Below are 20,003 nucleotides of genomic sequence, written 5' to 3'. Positions count from 1 at the left end.
ATGTCGTGCCATCCATGGCAGCGTTCAAGGCCAGATTGGATGGAGCTGTGAGAAATCTGGTCTAGTGAAGGTGTCCCTGCCCATATGAAGGGAATCAGCTGATCTTTCAGGTCCCCTATGACTCTGTGAAGAGCTGTACAAGGGAAAAGAGAAAACAGCAGTCCCCTATGTAAATGTAACAGCTCAACCCAATACTTCATAACAGTACATGAAGATATATTAAAATAAACTGTATGGCTATGGCACTGAATTTTCTTAGTGGTGAAATACCGTTTCTGTATTTTCCCTTATTAATATCTGTTTAAAACTGTTTTGAGGTTTGCTGTTTGCTTGAGTTTAGCAGCTGCCAGATGATATATAAATATGCATTTATCTTTAAAATTCACTTACAAATTCAAACCATGCCATATATTGCTTTAAAGTAGGTAATCTGAAGGTATTTTCTTCATTGGAAAAGATAAAATCCACGAGCACTTGTCCTGATATAGAACATTAGACAGTTTGTATATGTAGTGAGCGGATAAAGATAGTAACAGATGACTTGAAAACTGGTACCAAAAGTGATATATATTTTCAGTTACTTGAATTTTTGTAAAACTTAGTTGAATATATTTATTCTACCATGATAAAAAAATGAATATTATATGAATGCACATGCTTTTAATAAAAAATTAAGTAAAAAGCCAGCATGGGCTTAAGTATTCATGTAGTCCAACTGAGTAGAATATGTTTTGAATTGTGTGTAAAAAAAAACCTATTGACATATCGCTACTTCTTGGTTACCTAAATCATGGGAGGTAAGACTTACAAGGATACCTATTACATTTTGGGAAAATTATTAATTTTTTTCCATTAGAAGCAAGGTATTTTGACACTTGTCAGTAGACTGCCATAATTTTGTAATGGTGAAAGTCAAGACTTCGCACTTGATTCTGTTCCAGTGACTGACACACTGACAATTCCCTTGCAACGCTGAATGCAATAAATAATACATAGAATTTTCAAGGAAATATTTGACAAAAAATTGCATCCAAACTGATGAAAGTTTTCTCTAGAGTTCCCCAATATATGGTGCAATTTGAGAAAAAACACTTGCTAGAGAAGTTGCTTATATTTGAGGTTTTCAATGACTGCTGCTACGGGATTGTTCAAACTTTATTTAGCTGTTACTCTCTTGCTTAATCCGTGATCTGTATCTCCTTTTAGGATTGGTGGAGCCATGCCAACAGTGTTCTCCTATTTTTCGGAAGTGCTTGCTCGGGAGAAACGAGGTGAACACCTGAGCTGGCTCTGTATGTTTTGGATGATTGGTGGCATCTACGCTTCTGCAATGGCTTGGGCAATAATTCCTCATTATGGTAAGAAAAGTCATAGACAAAGAAAAATCTCCTTGTGATTTGGAGATATTCTAGTATGAAAGTAAATGTCTTGAAGCTTGATAGCTTAAAAAAGGTCTTCATGTCTGTTTTTGAACTACTGACCTAACTGATAAAAAGAAATTGAGTACTTTTGGAGGATATAATGGGAATAGGTTGTACGTCAAATAATAAATAATTTATTACAAGATGCAAAACTTCACCAATATTCATATTTAGTCAGATTTTTAAAATTACTAAAAACCTGTGTACATGAAAATTCAATTGCTGTCATTGTTAAATCTGGAGAAAATAGATGATGTGGAGATTTGCATCAGAGAAATTTTAAATTGCTGGAATGTCAAATTAGTGGTCCTTTTGATACAGCGATAGATTGTGAATTGAACAGTCCTGAGAATAAGAGTAAGAGCTTTCTTAATGTTTGCAGCACTGAAATCTGAAATCAGTCTGAAAATAAAGCTGTACTGAATGCTTCTTAGTAGATATTTTTAGTGGTGTAAAAACAGATAAATGGAACACCGTACATTTAAATGCTGTAGGGATGTATGACGGCAACGGCTGAAGTTATACTCATGTAAAATATAAGCTACTTTGTCAAAAAGCTCTTTATTTTCCCTGACATATTTAAACATAATATGGAAGTATAGATTCAATTCTTTGTCTCTTGTGCTTGCGTTTTACAAGAGTTAAGTGCTCACAGGTCTCCAGGGTTGCTCAGACTGCTCAGGGGCTCTTAAAAATCAGCTTCTTAAGCAGTTCTCTCTGGCAGGCCTCAAGTGAAGTAAAGCAGCACTGTGAGCTGGCATCCAAAGCAGCTTCTTTTAGCCAAGTTATGAGGTTTATCAAAGCTATATTGTGAAGTTTTGCTTGAAGTGATGGGAACGTTTAGCAAGTGATATTGTCCAGAAATAAATTATAATAATGCAGACTAATCAAATACGTAGACTGTTGCATTAAAATTATTTTAGGGTTCAGTACACCAAAGCTGAATCTCTATCTTCAGCCTTGCCTTTTGACTTTGAACTGCTGGAAGCAAAGAGAGGAATTTGTGCTGACAAGGCATAACATGGATTTTTTTTTCCAAAGTAGTAAATTGCTCTGGATGCCAAGTTCTTTTTAGCTTTCCTATGGACTTTTATTTTCTTTATGTTTAAATGGAAAAAGCAAACATTATGACAGACTGATTTACATAGGTAGTCTAATTTAATGTAGATTTTATAAATAACTTTATATACTTTACTGCCGTGCTTGTAGAATATCATATGGCAGTATATTTTAATACAGTACACTTATACCAAAGCAGTGTCACTACAGGGAAAAAAATTATCTTTCTTTAGTGTTGGAAGAATATCAGCAACAGAAAACAATGCTGCACTGAGGTTTTTTGTTGCTGTTCTTGTTTTTGTTGTTGTTTTTTCCACCTGCAAAAATATTTGTTAAATAATGTAAGAAAAGAGAAAGTAAAAAACAATTTCAAAACATAGTATGTTTTAGTGCTAGACATACAAATCACTACTTGCAGTGTATTTATGTAAGTTACAATGATCAAAAAAAGGCCAAAAAATTCAAGCTATCAAAAGAATCCTTTTTCAGAGTAAAATAAGTAAGTTTGTATGTCATTTTGGCAAAATTAAACAGAACATATTTATGGGATTTGATGAGGTCTTAAAACAATCTTTACTTTTGAATCACACTTTTTTGTTATGCTTGAAGTTTAAAACCTAGTCTTAGTTCCTAGTATTAGCATGAGATCTCTCCAGTTCAGGCAAACTATTTTCTTGTAATAATCTGTGCCAAGCTCTCAGACATTGCCAAGGGATCCCAGGGCAAGCCCTCCTCCAGCATTTGGGGAGTGTGGTCACACATTGCTGTCCCCTCCCAGAAATATTTCAGGTCAAGCAAATGCCCGTTCAGGCACCTACATCATTTGTATCACATGCATTTACCAGGAGGATCTTATGGTATTTTCTCTTTTACTATTTCTAAATTATTTCTACATAGATTTATTTTGCCAGAATTAAGCAGATGTGAATCAGCATTCACATTTTCACAGACCAGGAAACAAAACATAATTATAAACTACCCACCCACTTTAAAACTTCATTTATATTTGTGCATGGGTATTTCTGTGTTCTCTGCTTCTCACTTGAGGACCTGACAATGTTTGGTTTTCTCAGCTGGACTCAGAAGTTACTCAATAGCAGTGAATGAAGCTCCATCTGTAAAAAAGCAATAAACTGTCGTTGAGCATAATGGAATTATTCTTCTATTAATATCAGGTCAACACAGTAGAATACTTCTGAATATTCTTTTCTTCCCTCATTTACCAATGTATTCCTTTCAGTTGTACTCCTTCTCATACAAGCCACTTTTAAAAAGTCCTAGATTCATAAGTACACATTATCTAGTCCAAGACAGAATGTGAAGCTATATATGTATGTTTGTCCGTTGAACATTTAGCTATATCTTTCTGGGAGAAAACACAGATTACTCTCTTTATGTAACAGTTTCTCTCTGTTGCTGTTCAAGCAGCATAGCAGAGTCTGAAACAGGAGTAATGCCCTGGAACACAAAATAAAGTGTTGATAACTGTTGTTTTGACATCCGCATGTTGCTAACTGAGGGATAAGTGTGATGCAGTGCTGCAGTCACCACATACGGAAAGGCCAATATCATCTGGAAGACAAGAATCTCTGAAGCAAGGCTTTTTTACTTGTATATATGTTGGCCATTGTTTAAAAACTGAAAGTTTGTGTAGACTTGTTCAAGGTCTCCTAAACTGGATCTCAGGCTGTGAAGAAGAAACATCTGCAGAGAAATGCTTCTAATTGTAACTAATGTTAAAAGTCCCAGGTTAGACTGCTAAAAAGAAATTCCTCTCTACAGTGTTTGTATCAGTCTGGATAGGAGAAATAACAATCATTCTGTAAATACTTCTGCAAGTGCAATTTTAATTTTAGCATCCTGTTTCAAGGTAGAGTAGTTCAAAGATGTCAAAGACTTCAACTGTGTGTTACAATAATGAATGTATTACAATAATGAAGAATCCCAAGAAAGAGAAATTTTTGTTTAAAATCCAGATACTTATATCTTTAAAAAATGTTTACACCAAGTTTATTTTTTAGTCTGAGAATAGGAATTAAAAAGAATTATGAAATTTGTTTTATCAGTTATTAAAAACCAAAAAAATTTCTGTGCCATGATTGTAAAAATCAGTCTCAATTTTTATTGTAACATATCTCCAAACTAAACATCAAGGGAAGCTATATAAGGATTTCAGTGTCCTTAGTCTGTCAATTTTGATATTCTATCTAATTTTGTTTTGCCTGCAAGAGTCATACAAGCCTTTTCTGGCTTTATGGACTATAGGGAAATCATCTGAAATTTACAACATTCCCCAGAGTATTTTACTTTACATAAAAAATATTGACTTTACTATTTTACATTAAAAATATTGACCTCATTTGTTCTTAAATCTTGTTCTTGAATAAGAAAAGGAGTTCTTGACCAAAAAGAAATTAGATTGCAAGGCAGAGAACAAGATGATGCGGGTATCCAGGCTGTTACAGCATAAGTTGCACATGGAACCTGAAGCTTTTTGCAGACTCTCACACCCCACTTCTGGTATTAACCAAAGAAGAGACAAGATAGCCATGTCAAATGACATTAGTAAACAAACCTCCACTGCACAGAGAAGAGACATTACCTCCATAAATATGCAAAAGATTCCAATTAAATTAGGCTCCATTATTCCCTAAACAATTTCAAATTTAATAATACAGAATCAAGGAAAGAGGAAAAATTCAGTACAAATCAGATGTAAGTTTAAACATTCTTTCAGACCAGTGTAATCTGGCCAGACAGATCTTCATCAAAAGTATTCCTTTTTCATCACTAGAGTCTTTTGTCCTACTAAATTGAGGACCATTTACTTGTGTTCATAAGAGAAGTATTTTGCACCATTCAGGAAACAAACTTGGGGCAAAAAAGTGTGGAAGAAGTCTAAGGAAACAGCATTCCATTCCAGAAGTGAAGATTTCTTGCCTAAGTGTAATGTGTCTCACTGACTGTAGATGGGAATGTATTAATATGTTCTCTATTTCAGCAGTTTTCCATTGCATCAGCAAACAACTGGTATTTTATTTTGTGACTAAAAGTCACAGTTACAAATTATAAACTTGTCACGAACAGTATTTCTACTTCAGTCATTAGAGTTTTATTAGAGAAAGCCATTTTTTTCTGAATGTGTTTTTCAGACAGGAAGTTCTTTACAGTAACAGAACTTAAAAATATAGACATAGAAGTGTCCAAAAAATGCACTCACTCTTGACTTGCAAAGCACTGTATCTAAAATATTAACAACAACTTCTATTAAAAAAAATTAATTATGTCTCCTACTGGAAATTTTGTATTCATTTCCTCGTCCCTAAAATATATTCTCTTCTATTCTCTCTGAATGTTTTTGCTTTTTATTTTTCTCCTGTCAATGTGACTAAATGAGTTTAATGAGCAGAAACTGGAACTTAATTTAGATAGGATAAAAGTTAAATTTTAAATACAATTGCTATATAGTACTAATATGAACTGCCAAATATATTTACAGAATCTTCATTCACTGGATGTTTTCAAGGGCACATGAAACTACAGACTGTCTTTAATAGTTTAGAACCATGCTAAGTTCACTAGACCTACCAATGGAGACCTATTGACTGTTTTAAATTCTACTTTCCATAATTACATAAGTCTTTTTTTAGGCCCAGGAATACATGATGGCTTTTATCTCAGTGCAAATGTGAGGATAATGGACCAATCTGTTTTTCTTTTGAGTAAGAACTGGTTTGCAAAGTGGCCTGAAAAATATTTCTCAGTTTGTAGCAGAAGAGTGTTGCGGTAAAACATTTAAATTAATCTGAAGAAATTTACTCTACTGGCAATGAAAGTGATCCTTTTATCACCCTTTATCATGGTGGCTTGAAAACATTTTTTGTTGTACTTTCCATGTCACATTTGCTCCATTTTTATGTCATCCAACTGAAGATAAGAAAGATAGACCTATCTTTAAAACAACAATGAAATCCCCTTCTGCATGAAAGCGCCATGAATGGTATTGTAGTAAAACAGGCAAGGCAGCAGGGCTGCATGCTGCAGCTATGCAGATGAGGAGATAGATACTGGCTCACTGGGCAACTCACAGCATGCAAAAGCATCAGGCAGTGTTAATGGAGGAATTAACCTCTCAGCCTGCTGCAGATTTAACTGAGAACATGATGGACTAAAATTGTGGAGCAGCAATGAAAAAAGAAAACATTTTAACTCCCTTATTCTATATGGGTTTTTGTTGGGCTAAAGAGTTTCTTAGTGTCACACAGCAGCAGTGGTATTGGGTTAAAAATTCCCACAATAATGCTATGTACTACCTGTGGGTTAGAGACTCAGGGCACAGCAAGTGCTAGTGCTTGATGAGCAATAAAAGTAGAAGGATCTTATGAGACATCCATCTTTCAGCACTTCTGGTGAGCAGACCTGTATCCTTTTAAGTGGTGGGAGCTGTTAAGTGTGGATTTACAGACACTGATCTGATATTTCTGTCAAGGGATGGTAGTACAGATAATGAAAAAGATTTTATAATGATCTGTTAGTTAAGCATCTGAATGAAACTGCCACGAAAGAAGTAAAACCTCAGGCTGAGGTTGCAAAGGCCATTGTGGATTCTGGTTTGAAGCAATTTAATGAAACAGATGCCACTCAAAGTTCCCTCACCCCCATTTTATTAAACAGATACTGTTCCTTCACTGTTTGTTGGGGTAGACTAGAAAACAGCAAAGAAAGAAAAAATATTAGATTTTTTTAAAAAATAGAAAAAGAAGGACCATTGAATATTCCCAGCACATATAGGAAAATGCATGTCTATCAAATTATTCTGGCTGGTAGCTCCAAATGGAAGACAGAAAACTTCTTGGCCAAATAACCCCACACTGGTAGAAAAAGAAATTTGTAAGTTGGTCCTTATTCAATTTTTTAAATTCTGGAGTCTCAATTTTTAAAAACTCTAACTCCTTAATATTATTTTTCTTTCCTATTGTTTTCCTCAAACATGTCTTTAAAAATCTTCCTTTTCATGGTAATTCAGAACTTTATGCCATAGCAACAGCTGTTTGGGAAGAAGCTGAACCCAAGGCACTGTTTTCTACTGCATGGTAGTTTCTATTTTTGCAGAAAAATAGAAATTTGAATTTTGTCAGATGTCCAGTACAAAGAGAAATGCCAAAGAAGATGGCCTGGGTAAGAGAAGCATGGGGTTTTTTCTCAGCTGTAAAAAGCCCCCAAATGCACCAAGAAATATGCAGAATTTGAAATCAATATATTGTCCTTTTTTAAACACTTGATGGAAACATATGAACCAAATTTTAATACCAAGAACAAATCTTCAAATTTCCCTTATACAATTTCCTTTCTGATATATCTTCGGTCTTCAGAATCAGCCTTCACAAATGAAAAATACCATTTAAGGTGTAAAGAAGTTAAAGCTTTGTTAAGGTTGAATCTGCATTTGCTATAAGACTATGTCATGCTGTATAAATGGAATAGATCAGACATAAAGGCATCTACTATGTCATGCAATATCTGTTAATCTGTTTTACATTCCTCTAAGAGGCAAAGTGATTGATCCCCAATGTGCTATGCTTCCTCCCTGCGAATACTTAATGCACTTACATTAATCAGGTGTTCTGCAAATGAAGCTTTATCCATACTTTTTAAAATCTGAGTTAATTAAAGCGTGTACAAGGAAATTTCAATGTTAACTTGAGTTATCAACTTCTATTTATGAATTGTTTCTTATTTGAAATAATCCTATTAAATTAGATTACACTGAACGTGTACTTTAAAAAAATCTTCATCTTTAGGAACAACAATAATGATGGAGTAAGCAGAGTTTAGAAGAGCTACTTATGCAAATCTAGCTAGGAGAGCAAAAAAACCACTTTATCAGGTTGGGTTTTTTAAAATTTTCTGTGCTCTAATGCAGAGTTTGATATGGTCATTTCAATGTTTATATTTGCAAGCCCTAGAAGTTTAAGTAGCTTTTAGCACATCTACTTAATGAGCACTAAAGATGCTCATGAGTGAGCTTCAAATGTAACCTTTTCCTTGGCACTTCAGGCTGAGGCTGAAAGAGAAAATTTGTTTAGGGAGAGGTTCAGTAAAAATCTAGCAAACTGTTTTGTGAGCAAAGAAGATATGAGGCTCAGTTTCCTAGGGGTTTCTGTCAATCACCTTTTGATCCTGGTGAACTCCCTTCTCCCCTCTCTTACCTGATGTTGCTTACAAGTCACCGCAGCAGTCCCTTTAGTTTGTCCTTGCTTTTTCTAGATCCTTTTCTGCTATAGTCTCTACAGTTCCCCCTTCTTTCCTTCAGAACTCTGCTATAAGCAACATTCAGACATTCACACTCTCACCATTCACATGTGCAATACAGCCCTGGCCTAGCTACTCTCAAGTAGAAAGCAACTCATTTTGACCTGGGTCAGCCCAGTGCCGAAGGCAATGGACTGGGTGGCTATGCTGCATTCCCCACCTCCAGGTAGGCTCCAGCATCCATGAGGGACCACTGATATCTCCTGCCTTTTTCTTCATCTTCCACTGGACTCTCTCTTCTCTGTCTGGGCAGTGTATTTCACAAGGCTTTGGAGAATACTACTATCTTTGGGACTATTACTTCCTGCGATATTTGATTGAAGTAGATTAATGGCTTTAAAGAATGCTGGTGGAGGAACTGACAGACAGATGAACAGACTGTTGCAACAAACATCATTGTTCAATGCCATAAACACAATTTTCCACAAAACATGTAGTAATAGTCAATCATTCTTATGACAATAAAATTGTCAACTTCTCAGCCTCACTCTTAATGAAAATTCAATTTCCCACAATAAATTTGCCTTAGTATAATTTAACAAAAATTACATCCGGGTTAATAAAGCTGCCTTACAAACCTGTTCAGATTGACCAGCAGAAGTGTACCTGCAGTGTCAGACATTAACCTTGCTTTTCACATCTAGAAACAATGAAGATGCCAATCAGATAAGATTTATTTGTTAATATTTTTAATGTTAAATCACAAAAAACCTGTGTTTGATTTTGTGACTGTTCCGCAACAGATGAAAAAAACATGAGATAAAGCATATACAAAAACACATTCATTTCCTCTGGAACACAATGAACAGTATGAATTTGTCAACCATACTTACATATTATTTCTGTGGCTTGTAGAGCTATCAGCTTTGAAGAACTTGGTGATTGTCCTTTTAGTAACAGTTTCTTTTCACTTTAATAATATAGTCTTTCTAGAGATTGCATATATAATTGGTATATAATTTTTCAACTTGCAGTCCAGTTGCCATTAAAATAAAATTAACAAAATCAATTGCAAATGACATTGGATTTTTTCAGGAAGTTTGTTCATACTTTTTCTCAAAGGAAAATATTCTATGTTACTTGTGAAAATCATGCTTACTTTAGTGAAAATAATTCCATTGAGGTCTACTCAAATATCCATGCTTACCAGTGTATCTGATTATATTCTTTCTGCTCATACTTGTAGGAGAGGATCTTGCTCAAAAATATGGCAAAACTGGATCTACCTCCCTTACAGTGTTTGTGCACTTCATATTTCCAAGACAGCTCTGTTTTTACATCATACAAAGATGTTAGCAGAAAACATAAATAAAACGAGCAGTGATAAGCATTAAGATTTCATCGTGAGGGCTCTAGGCTGAGGTTTACATTCCCAATTTCCTCAGCTTTGGTGCTGGGCAAGGTGAAGAAATGCTGCTTTCTACTACTCACTGTTCCTCCCTTGCTGTTTGAGTTGGCATTGATTTCTTTTTAGTATTAGAGCATTTTAATTTTAAGCATTCAAAATTTTGTTCCCCCTCTTAGCTGTTTCAAGAAAATGGCATTGCCATACAATAAAAAAGTAAGGAATTGCAGATAAAGAGATAAAAGTAAGGCTTTTATGTCATTTTCTTTTCCCATAGAAACGTTATTTAATTCAGTGTGATACAAATATTTGATTCCTTTATGATTCTAGACTCTCAAGAAAATCATGAAGCTGTATAAAAGGAAGAATGTAAAATAATTCTCTATTTTCTTAATATATTGTGTTTTCATTTTTTCCTTTATAATTGCATTTCAAACACTGTGACTGACTGCTCACAGGCACAATCCACCTCCTGCTGCCATTATGATAGACTGAAAATTATTAGTACTGATTTGAGTGTGCAAAAAATATTTTGTTGGAAGTTTGACCAAGGCTTAAATTCAAGACTTCTGACCCATGGTTCACAGTATGTACAGAAAGGCCCTACAGTCTGTACAGTAAGTCCAGAAATGTGACCAGGCTTGTTCAATTGACTGCTGTTACATTAGCAGATCATTCCTAGCATGCACATTGGCTCTAATAATTTGATCACATAAACTACCTGCTTAGTCTATCTGCGTCTCTCACAGGGATAGGCAATTGCTCCTTTTCATTTACTTTTTTTTAAGAGAAAACAAGAGGCAAGCGAAATAGCAAAAAAAGGAAATAATACTTTAATCATAACACTGAAATGCTCATTGAAAATAAGATTTTTCTTGCAACACTGTTCAAACAAATAAATACAATAGTTAAATTTTGAAAGAGTTTCTTGAATTACAGAGATATTCTGCTGTTACACTGCAGCAGCACACAAAAGGTAGAATGTGTATCACTGATAAAAGACATGTCCTCTTGGTATTCTTCAAATATTGTTCCAGCATTTCAATTAATGTTTTGTTTCAGTTAAGCTAGATAAGGAGTCCCCATTTTCTTTTCATAAGCTACAGTGTTTCATTGTGCCTTTTACTGATTGTCTTTTTGATTAATTGCTTCTCTTTCCTTCTTTTCCATGAGCCCATTATTTAAATATCCTTAGTCCAGATGCACATAAATCACTGTGAGTCCTGGAGCAGGACAAGAACACTTACATTTTCAATTAGTTTCCACATCTAACTGCTGCTTTTAGTAGTGTCTGCAACAACTCATTACATCAAATATAGCACCATTTGTGATCTCATGGCTGTGGATAGACAGTGGAGGACACCACACAAGGATACACAGATACCATTGTATCTGTATTTTGTGTATGGGTAGGACAACAATATGAAGAGATTCTGTTGAAGACAAGCGTTTCCTTATAGACTTCATTCATAATGGCTACTACACAGGGTATTTGACAATTTTATATTGTCTTCTTGTAGAAGTGGGTTCTCTCTGCTCTCAATGATTTACTCTTTTTATACTCTTCGGCACTGTCCAAACAGATGCCCCAAAATTAATACAAAGCCATTTTTCAATTCTTAAATAAAGTAGTGGAAAACTACTAAGCACATGTAGGAGAATGGAGGTAAAAAACCTTTACAAATGTAAAGCTGTATACAAATGAAGTTCATACAATGTTTGAAGCACATTTTAGTGACATTTGGTTGCACAGTCTTGGTGCCAACTTTGGCCATGTTATTTTGAAACCCTGACAGCAATATCTCTTAACATTCTGTCTCCCCCACTTCTGACATTAATTGCATCTCTTTCAACCATCATCTCTGGAAAGCTTGACATAACCTTTTCTTAGACTGACAAGCCTCTAAGTTGTGATGTTGTCAGTGTTGTGGCTGGCAGATTTTACTTTGTTTTGCAGACTGTGAAGTGCCTTCATTGAACAGCTGCACAGAGCCAGACCCAAGCCAGGACTTTGTACAAATGCATGAGTACATAAATCTCTGGGGCCACTGATTCAGTCAGCCAAACAGTCAGATCAATTATGTGCCACAGTCCTTGTAATGAGATTTTCAGCTACATATTAACCCTTGGTGGCCTATTCTTATTTATTTATTTATTTATATCTGAGTATTTAAAACATCATCTTTACAGTTTTAAGTCTCAATTGTAAACTTAATGTAATTATTGAATAGATCTTGTTCATACTGGAAAAATACATTTCAATTTTTATGGTCACTTTTATCTGGTTGTGAAGCTAAGAAAGTTCAGCTACTGCTGCTTTTTTACAGCAGGGTTTTTATAAAATGCTTCTAGCCTATACGGACACACAAAAAATTAAGATAAATAAATCTTTCTTCCATAGTTATCCTTAGTCAGCTACATAGTATCCTACAAATCCATTTGAAAAATGTCTGGTGGTCATTAGGAAGGATACAAACCACTGACCTATAACCATCCCAGTACTAATTGTTTTTCCCTTAAGTCAATGGGTTTACAAAGGCACTAGGAAGATTCAAAATGTTTATATAAAAGAGCATCACAGCAGTAGAAAAATTTTCTTCAATATTTTCTTCAATAGGACGGTGAATGGTGCCATATAATGTAGCTTTATATTAAGACTTTAATTAAAATGAGAAAATTTTCTAAATCAAATTTACACGCAGAAATGTGACATAAGCAGACATTTAAAGTAAAATAAAACTTTTGAGCTTTTGATTACATATCACAGCTCTTTTCATCTGGGCCCTGGACAAAAGCTGACCTGTGTTTTTCTACACTCATTTCTACCAGACTTGGGCAGTTCACTCTGAACAGCGCCCTAAGTTGTAGTTTTCATATTTTTCAGATTCTATACTACCTTAGTGTGTGACTTTGGACTTCATATAAAGTGTTAGCAAGTTCTCTTCACAGGGCAGTTAGACAAAACAATCCTTTTCAAGCCTGAGAACCAAGACACCCTTGCAGCTTCAGGCCCAAAAAGGTATAAACAATGGCAATCTGGGGAGAGCAGTCTGGAAGAATGGGACTTCATAGCCTGGAGCTGTAATTGAACAATTAACCCAAATATGTAAACGGACCAAAACTTCTAAAAGTGTGAAAACTTGTGGCCAGTTGTCCATCTTGGTTCCATCTTGAGCACAGCCCCAGCTGGGCTCTTGTACTGCCCAAGGTGTATCCTTTGAAGGACTTTTAATGAATACCTACTTTATTCCTTTAACTCTGCCGAGCCTCTGTTCCAGGTCAGCCGCTTTAGCCATCAGGGCTATGAGTGCACAGAAGGGAAGTTCAGAACCTTCTAGCCTATAATGTGCATATTTACTTAATTTAAATAGCTACATAGAATTTCTCATTTTAAATTTCAGGAGTATGAAATCCACTTAAGTTTTAGGAGAGATTTTGCACTGATTTGTATTTTATAAACTATGAGGTAAAGCAGAATAAAATTATTTTGCGAATGCACAAAATACATTATTTTAGAAACACTGATTTAACATCTAAGCAGGAAATTAGAGATTTGCCATAGCAAGCTTTCAAAATCTGTGCTCATTAACCAAGAACTCTAACATGTGAGCATATACTCACTCCTCAAGGACTATAGTGGTATTTGCATTCAGAATGAAGCCATGCTGAAGTTACTCAGGCTCAGTTCCTGGTAATGGGTGTCTGAAGTCTGGTTAAATGAGGGGACAGAGGCAAAACTCTTAATGGTGATCAAAGTCAAGATGTTGCAATGTTGTCTTGAAGTGCTTTTTTGGCAGGTTTCCAGTCGTATAGGACAGTTGCATTGCAATTGTGTTCGGAATTCCTAAGGTGCAAAATTGTAACCTGCCTGGTGCTGGAGACATTACACCAGCATGACATCTTAACAAAGTTCATTTCCACTATTTCTCTCTTGCTTGCAAATGGAAACTTCTCAGTGGCCAAGGTTAAACAAACAGAAGTACAGAATTTCAGACCTGTCTCTACTCCTCATCAGTGGCATGCTTTGTTCCTTTCCTCTAAGTGGAATGCTTTACTCTTAGCCCATATTTTCATGAAGAATCATGTTGTTGGGTGCAATGAATAATTGCAGGTGGGATCAGCCTAAGAAAGGCTCACAAATTTCTGTATGGTAATTGCACATCAGCCAAACACATCTCCAGGGTCGAAAGGGTATTGGATAACAACCAATCTCATAGGAATGAGGTGCAGGTATATCAAGAAACCATGCAGAAGCTTTGGACAAATTTGATGTGTCTCAGTTTTGAGACAAATTTGATGTGTCTCAGTTTTGAGACAAATTTAGGAGAAAACACTCTGAAATGAGTTTCCTCTGAAGAGAAGGGCTCTTGTAATGTCTTTTGCCAATGAGAAATGAATACCAGTGGGTGAAAGAAACCCCAAAATATTTATTGACAAAAAGCAAGCAAACAAACAAACAAACAAAAAACCAAAAGGGTGCCCACAAGGCACAGAAAAGGACTGAATAAATGCAAGACACTGAAATTTCAAAACCTTAACCCCAGTCCTGACCAGACCATGTGGTGAGAAGGCAAGGGTGGTGGCTGCTCTCTTTGTGTCAGGGAAGGGAAGAACAGGAGTTTGCACAGCCGCTTGGGCAGACTAGATGGGAACCTTTCTGGCATTAGTCCCTTCCTTGCAGCAGGTGAAACTGGTGGGTTTTAGTGTCCTTCCTCATGTTGGTTCAGCTTCTCTGGGGTTCAGGGCAGGCCCCCACTGACTCCTCTAAGGGACTGGAAAAAAAAAAAAAAACCCACCCAAAAAGAAAAAAACCACCAAAGCCAAAACAGTTAAAGGAACAGAACAAGAAAAACCCCCAAAACAACACAAAAAAAAAAACCAAAAAAACAAAAAAAAAAAAAAAAAAAAAAAAACCCAAAAAAACAACAAAAAACCCCCACAAAAACAAAAACAAACACCCAAAAAAACCCACGAAAAAAGCTGCCAAGAGGATTCCTAGTACAGCGTCCAGGCAAGCGGGGGTGGGGGGGGAATCCCAAACCTTCTTCCTTCAAGCTAGCAAAAAACTAATCCAACAAAACCACCAATGTAGCACTCCGGTCCATTCTGCCCACAGCACACCAAAAGTGAAGATTTGAACCAAACCAGCAGGAGCTCAAGCTCCTAGTCCCACCCCTGGGGCCATCTTAAAACTTCAGCAGCTGTTTCTGGGCATAAAGCAGATGATTAGGAGAAAATGTGTCATCATAAAACCACCCCAAGACATGACGTTTATATTTTCCTGCTTTTCTTATGTGATAATGTCTTTGCATTTCATGTCAATGTTTTTCTTTATGGATTTTAACAGTAGAGTCTCTTCCAAAACTATCTGTATTTTGACTCTGATTAATCTTATTTCTACACCTCTTCAGTGTTACTGAAGTCTTACATCATTGAGTTAAGATTTAACCTGGGTAAACATTACTATTCCTGTTTTATAGATGGGGATGCATCATATAAATATACAGAAAACCACAATAAAACACCACAGATTGCCAAAAACTTGCCATACAAGTGGGGTGATGTTATGCAGGGTGATGGCTTGGAGACAAACTGAATGGCATAAGTGTGTATGCCTCTGTACAAGATAACTTAAAAGGCAGAGAAATCTTCCTCTTCTGTCAATTGTTTTGATGTCAGTTAATTCCTACAGCTACCATTCAATACAGAATTATTCCTGCAAATGGTACTAAGTCAAGGGCTTTTTGTTTTTAACCTGCTGTTTATCTGTAAAGGTGATAATTTATTTTACTGCTGCTTTACATTAGTTGAAATGTAATTTGTCCAGCTCTCTGAACTGTAAGTGAATGCATTTGCTATCATACTTTCTCAGTCATATAGAAAGGGCTGAAGAGGCAAAAACAATTCTGAAAATACCATAAGCTGCTTCTTGTGAATACTCTTTACTTTTTTGCCATTGTTTGCTATAGCTATTGGAACAGCTATACCTTCTGAATAATTGGGATAGACCCCTGAAGGAGGCTATATAGGGTGAATATGTAGAAAATTTATAATGGTCAATTCAGTTTGTGAGTCCTTGCTCTCTGGTTCTGTATAACTTCTCTTCTGCTCTGTTAGACTTCATAACATGAATGGATAATGAGTGATTTTGTCATATTCATGTCTCTATTTTATTTGGTTGGCCCAGTATCCTTCCCAGTAAAGAAAATTGAAGTGCAAGAATAGCTTCCTTTGTTCAACTCAAGACACAGGCATGCCATTCCAGTACATCAGGCCCAGTACTGGCAACAGCCTGCTTCAAGACCCTACAGGTTTTAATATTTATCTACTAGGGAGGCAAGAGAGATTCTGATTTCATAACCATAGATAGACCAGTTATTAGACACCCCTTGCCACTTCTGACAAGATTAGACAGATAACATGACCAGGCAGTTGGGTACCTGCAGTTCTCTTATTAGGGATACTGCTTTAATTCTCTTATATGATTATGTTAATTTCTTCTTCATTTTAAATATTATCTTCTTGACTGCACTGACTACTGTGAGTTACAGCATCTTAATACAGCCATACCTCAGGGCCAAATGAAAGTCAGATTTCAGACAGAGCATTTCAAACCATGCACAAACTTACAAATTTCCCTTACCTTCCTTACACATCTACCTTCACCCCAGCATTTATAAATATTCTGATTATAAACTAATTTTTGTGGGTCCTTTTTTTCCTATCAGGCCTCATACATTATTACATTTATTATTACATTTCTGTGTAAGTGAAAGCCTTACTTGTCATTACTAAACCTCAGATTTTGGGCACATATCATACCACGTCATTGTCTGAGGTATGAGGATGCACAAACACCCTCCTTAATGAAAGATAAAATTTTCAGGGCCGTTCTACAGCCAGCATTAGAGAAATTTAAAAAGTGGACTGTTGATGGCACTGATCAGGGGTACTACACCTGGATTACAGTGCTATGCAGGAATAGGTGTGATAGTATTTGAGAGAAAATTATTTTCTCCGCAAGATCAGTTCTTCTTGCAGCTGTCCTGGGGTTTGCTGGAATACAAATACTGCCACTGGAGTGGCTGAAGACCTGGTTTTCGTAGGTCTTCAGATACACATGTCAATGCTAGCACAGAGGAGTGATTTGGGTCTGTGCTGACAAACCTTCCTCTGTGACAGAGGAAATATGTCTTTAGAAAATGCTTTGTTCCTTCTCATCACGTTTTAAGTGTCAGCAGACAAGTCTGAGTCTAATGTGTTTGAAAAATACATCTGTTGAACTCTTCTATATTCTCCTTCTATTGAACTGGTGAGCCTCAAAGGGTAGTTACATTTAGCTAGAGAACCATGCACCTTTGTTAAGTTCACTCCATCATGGCCCACCACACTTCAGCTATTTCATTTCCAAATTCCTTCTTCAGAAATTACTGGCAGCTGATCTGCTGAGACTAGGTTTGTAGAGTACCTAACTCTCTACACAGGCTAAAAATAACACTGCTTTTCCCATGTAATATTAATAATTTAATCACAGAAAAGACAAGTGTTCTACTTTTTGCTACTGGAATTTTACAGTAATACAACACTGAAGAATTCTGAAAACATCATTTCTACGATTGTATAAAATCATGTTTTCCATCCAGCTTTGTAAAAATGTGTATCGGATTTTCCTCAGCTACAAAAATTGCCTGAACTTTTATTTTTTTCAGTTTCAGTGATGTTTCACCTTTATTCTAATAAATAGCACTACAATATATGGTCTCAAATCCTAGATGACACTGACAGTTAAACTTGGTAATGCCAGGGAATCAAAAATATAAGTGCAATAATAAGGTACTTAAATGATGCAAGCTTCAAAGTATTTCCAGTCCTCATAATTTTGCTTTCGCCTTAGATTGGGAAATACTCAACAAAACAGCAGCATTTGATAGTGAAAGCCTTCTGCAATAGTTTTTAGCTTTATTTGTATTGAGTACGGTAACAGTGCCACCAAGTGACAATTTTGAGCAATCATGCTTCTTGGTTACCATAAATATTTCAAACAAACACATTGTGAATGAGAGCTAAAAAGCTGACTTCTGACCAAAGGCTGTATGGCAAAACAGAAATGAGAAAAGCGAAAAATTATGTAAATTATTCTTTGGAAGAATCTATGAAGTCTATGAATTAATGTAAGTTCATTGTTTCTCTTTTTCCCCAGTCTGTAATTTTTAAGTATGTTTCTGCATCTACTCTCTCCTTTGATCTACTAAAAAACAGAAATCTATGAAAAATCAGGTTTTGGCAATTTATGACACTGCCACGAATCTAGTTTCTCTTATTCATACTGAACAAAAATTGTCAAAATGCTCAGCCTTTAGCTAACCATGCCATAAAATCACAATATTTGATTGGATTTTATTTGCCAACTTTAGTGTCTTAGAAAGGTGTTCACAACTTTATTCCTTTGGTATATATCAACTGTCTCCTTGCTAGCCAGTATTTATGCAGAGCCTGTGGGCACCCATGTTTTTCATTGCCCACTTTCAATTTAGTGCAACATGTATGAGTTTGTAGAGATCTATGATGTTCCTTGCAACCCTTACTGTGGACAGTTAAGCAAATAATCCCCACAAACTGTAGGAGAGGATCCTTGTGATCAAATGCACTTGCTGTTTATCAAATGTTATATATTCATAAAATTCATCTTAATGTGCACAGGTTTCCCTCTGTATATATTCAGAAAGTTCCATCTTTTCTCTCTTTTGGAGCAAGAATTTTATATCTTTTTGATATATTAATATTATCAGGCTGATAGTATACTGTTCTGTGAGACAAGATTTTGTTGACATTGTGCTCAACTCATAAATTGGTGATTGGATACAAATTAACATCTTGTGCATTTTGATTTTGCTCCACTGTGCTCCTGTGTTTCTGTAATCAGTAATTGCCATGTCTGTTTTTCACTTGGCTTTTTCCAGCAGCCAGGAAAGCAGGAGGGTGAGATTTAGCACAAACGTTCCTGCAGCAGCTTCAGATTCAGCCATCACAGGTTTTGGGCTGCTCTGTAGTACCTTACTGCCAAGATGCATTTGGGACAAATGTTTTGCAATTCATGCAACGTTGTGACTTAATGACTCTTGAGATTAATGAGACTAATGGCTAATGACTAATGACTCTTGAGTACACCATAGCCAGGGTGCAAGGGTGGATCCATTTTGAGAAGGGCACTGAATGCAGCCATGTAGTGCTGCTGCGCCTTTGCTATTTTGCTGTGAATCAGGGGAGAAGGAGATTGACTTACAGCCAAGAACACAATTTCATTTACTTCCAAGACTTGCGTACAAAGGGAATGAAAGCCACTTTGTGAGCTAAATTCAGAGCTGCTCTAATAGCTCCATTATCCAGATTAGTTCATGACCTGGGGAGAAAGGATGTGTTAAATATAAAAATAAATCAAAACTTGCTGTGCATTTGAAATACATGTTTGTTTTGCTGATCTAGTGCTAGTGCTGGAATAGATGGGAGAAAAAACCTTCAGAAAGCTCTGTGCAGCTCCTGCTTTTTTTTCTGTGAATTGCTTTTTATAATAATGATATTTCTCTTTTATTAATTCAGTAGATACATTAAATCACAAGATAAATTGCAGCAGCTAATACAGTACATAGTGAAAAAGATGGAACAAAAGCAATAAAAACTATAATGAACATTTCACTTGGCATGTCCCTCGGGTATTTTGAGGAGTAAAGAAGATGTTTTGTAGGTTGTCACAATGACAGCAGAATGAACAGCGCATTTATTGTTTTTAATTAAATGTAGTATGGTTCACTTATATTAATAAATGACTGCTAAAGATAAATTATTGAGAGCATTTTCCAGGACTAGCT

At 35.9% G+C, this 20,003-nt stretch overlaps 1 protein-coding gene and 1 long non-coding RNA gene across 5 annotated transcripts in view; one reads left to right on the top strand and one right to left on the bottom strand.

The window, feature by feature from the left end:
- SV2C (synaptic vesicle glycoprotein 2C) overlaps nt 1–20,003 on the top strand; it is a 113,576-nt gene that overhangs the window by 59,530 nt on the left and 34,043 nt on the right. For all 4 annotated transcript variants that reach the window (XM_064402719.1, XM_064402720.1, XM_064402722.1 and 1 more), the window contains one exon: nt 1,207–1,358. In XM_064402719.1, coding sequence (XP_064258789.1) covers nt 1,207–1,358 — 152 coding nt within the window. The remainder of the gene's footprint in view (nt 1–1,206; nt 1,359–20,003) is intronic.
- LOC135289264 (uncharacterized) lies at nt 3,464–11,427 on the bottom strand. Its single transcript, XR_010352048.1, has 3 exons — nt 11,385–11,427; nt 9,371–9,432; nt 3,464–3,595 (listed from the first exon to the last, which is right to left on the bottom strand). It is a non-coding gene; the product is annotated as an uncharacterized LOC135289264 (long non-coding RNA).

This window comes from Passer domesticus, chromosome Z (assembly GCF_036417665.1).
Source record: "Passer domesticus isolate bPasDom1 chromosome Z, bPasDom1.hap1, whole genome shotgun sequence".
Classification (NCBI taxonomy): Eukaryota; Metazoa; Chordata; class Aves; order Passeriformes; family Passeridae; genus Passer; species Passer domesticus.
This window is presented reverse-complemented; position numbering and strand designations above follow the sequence as displayed.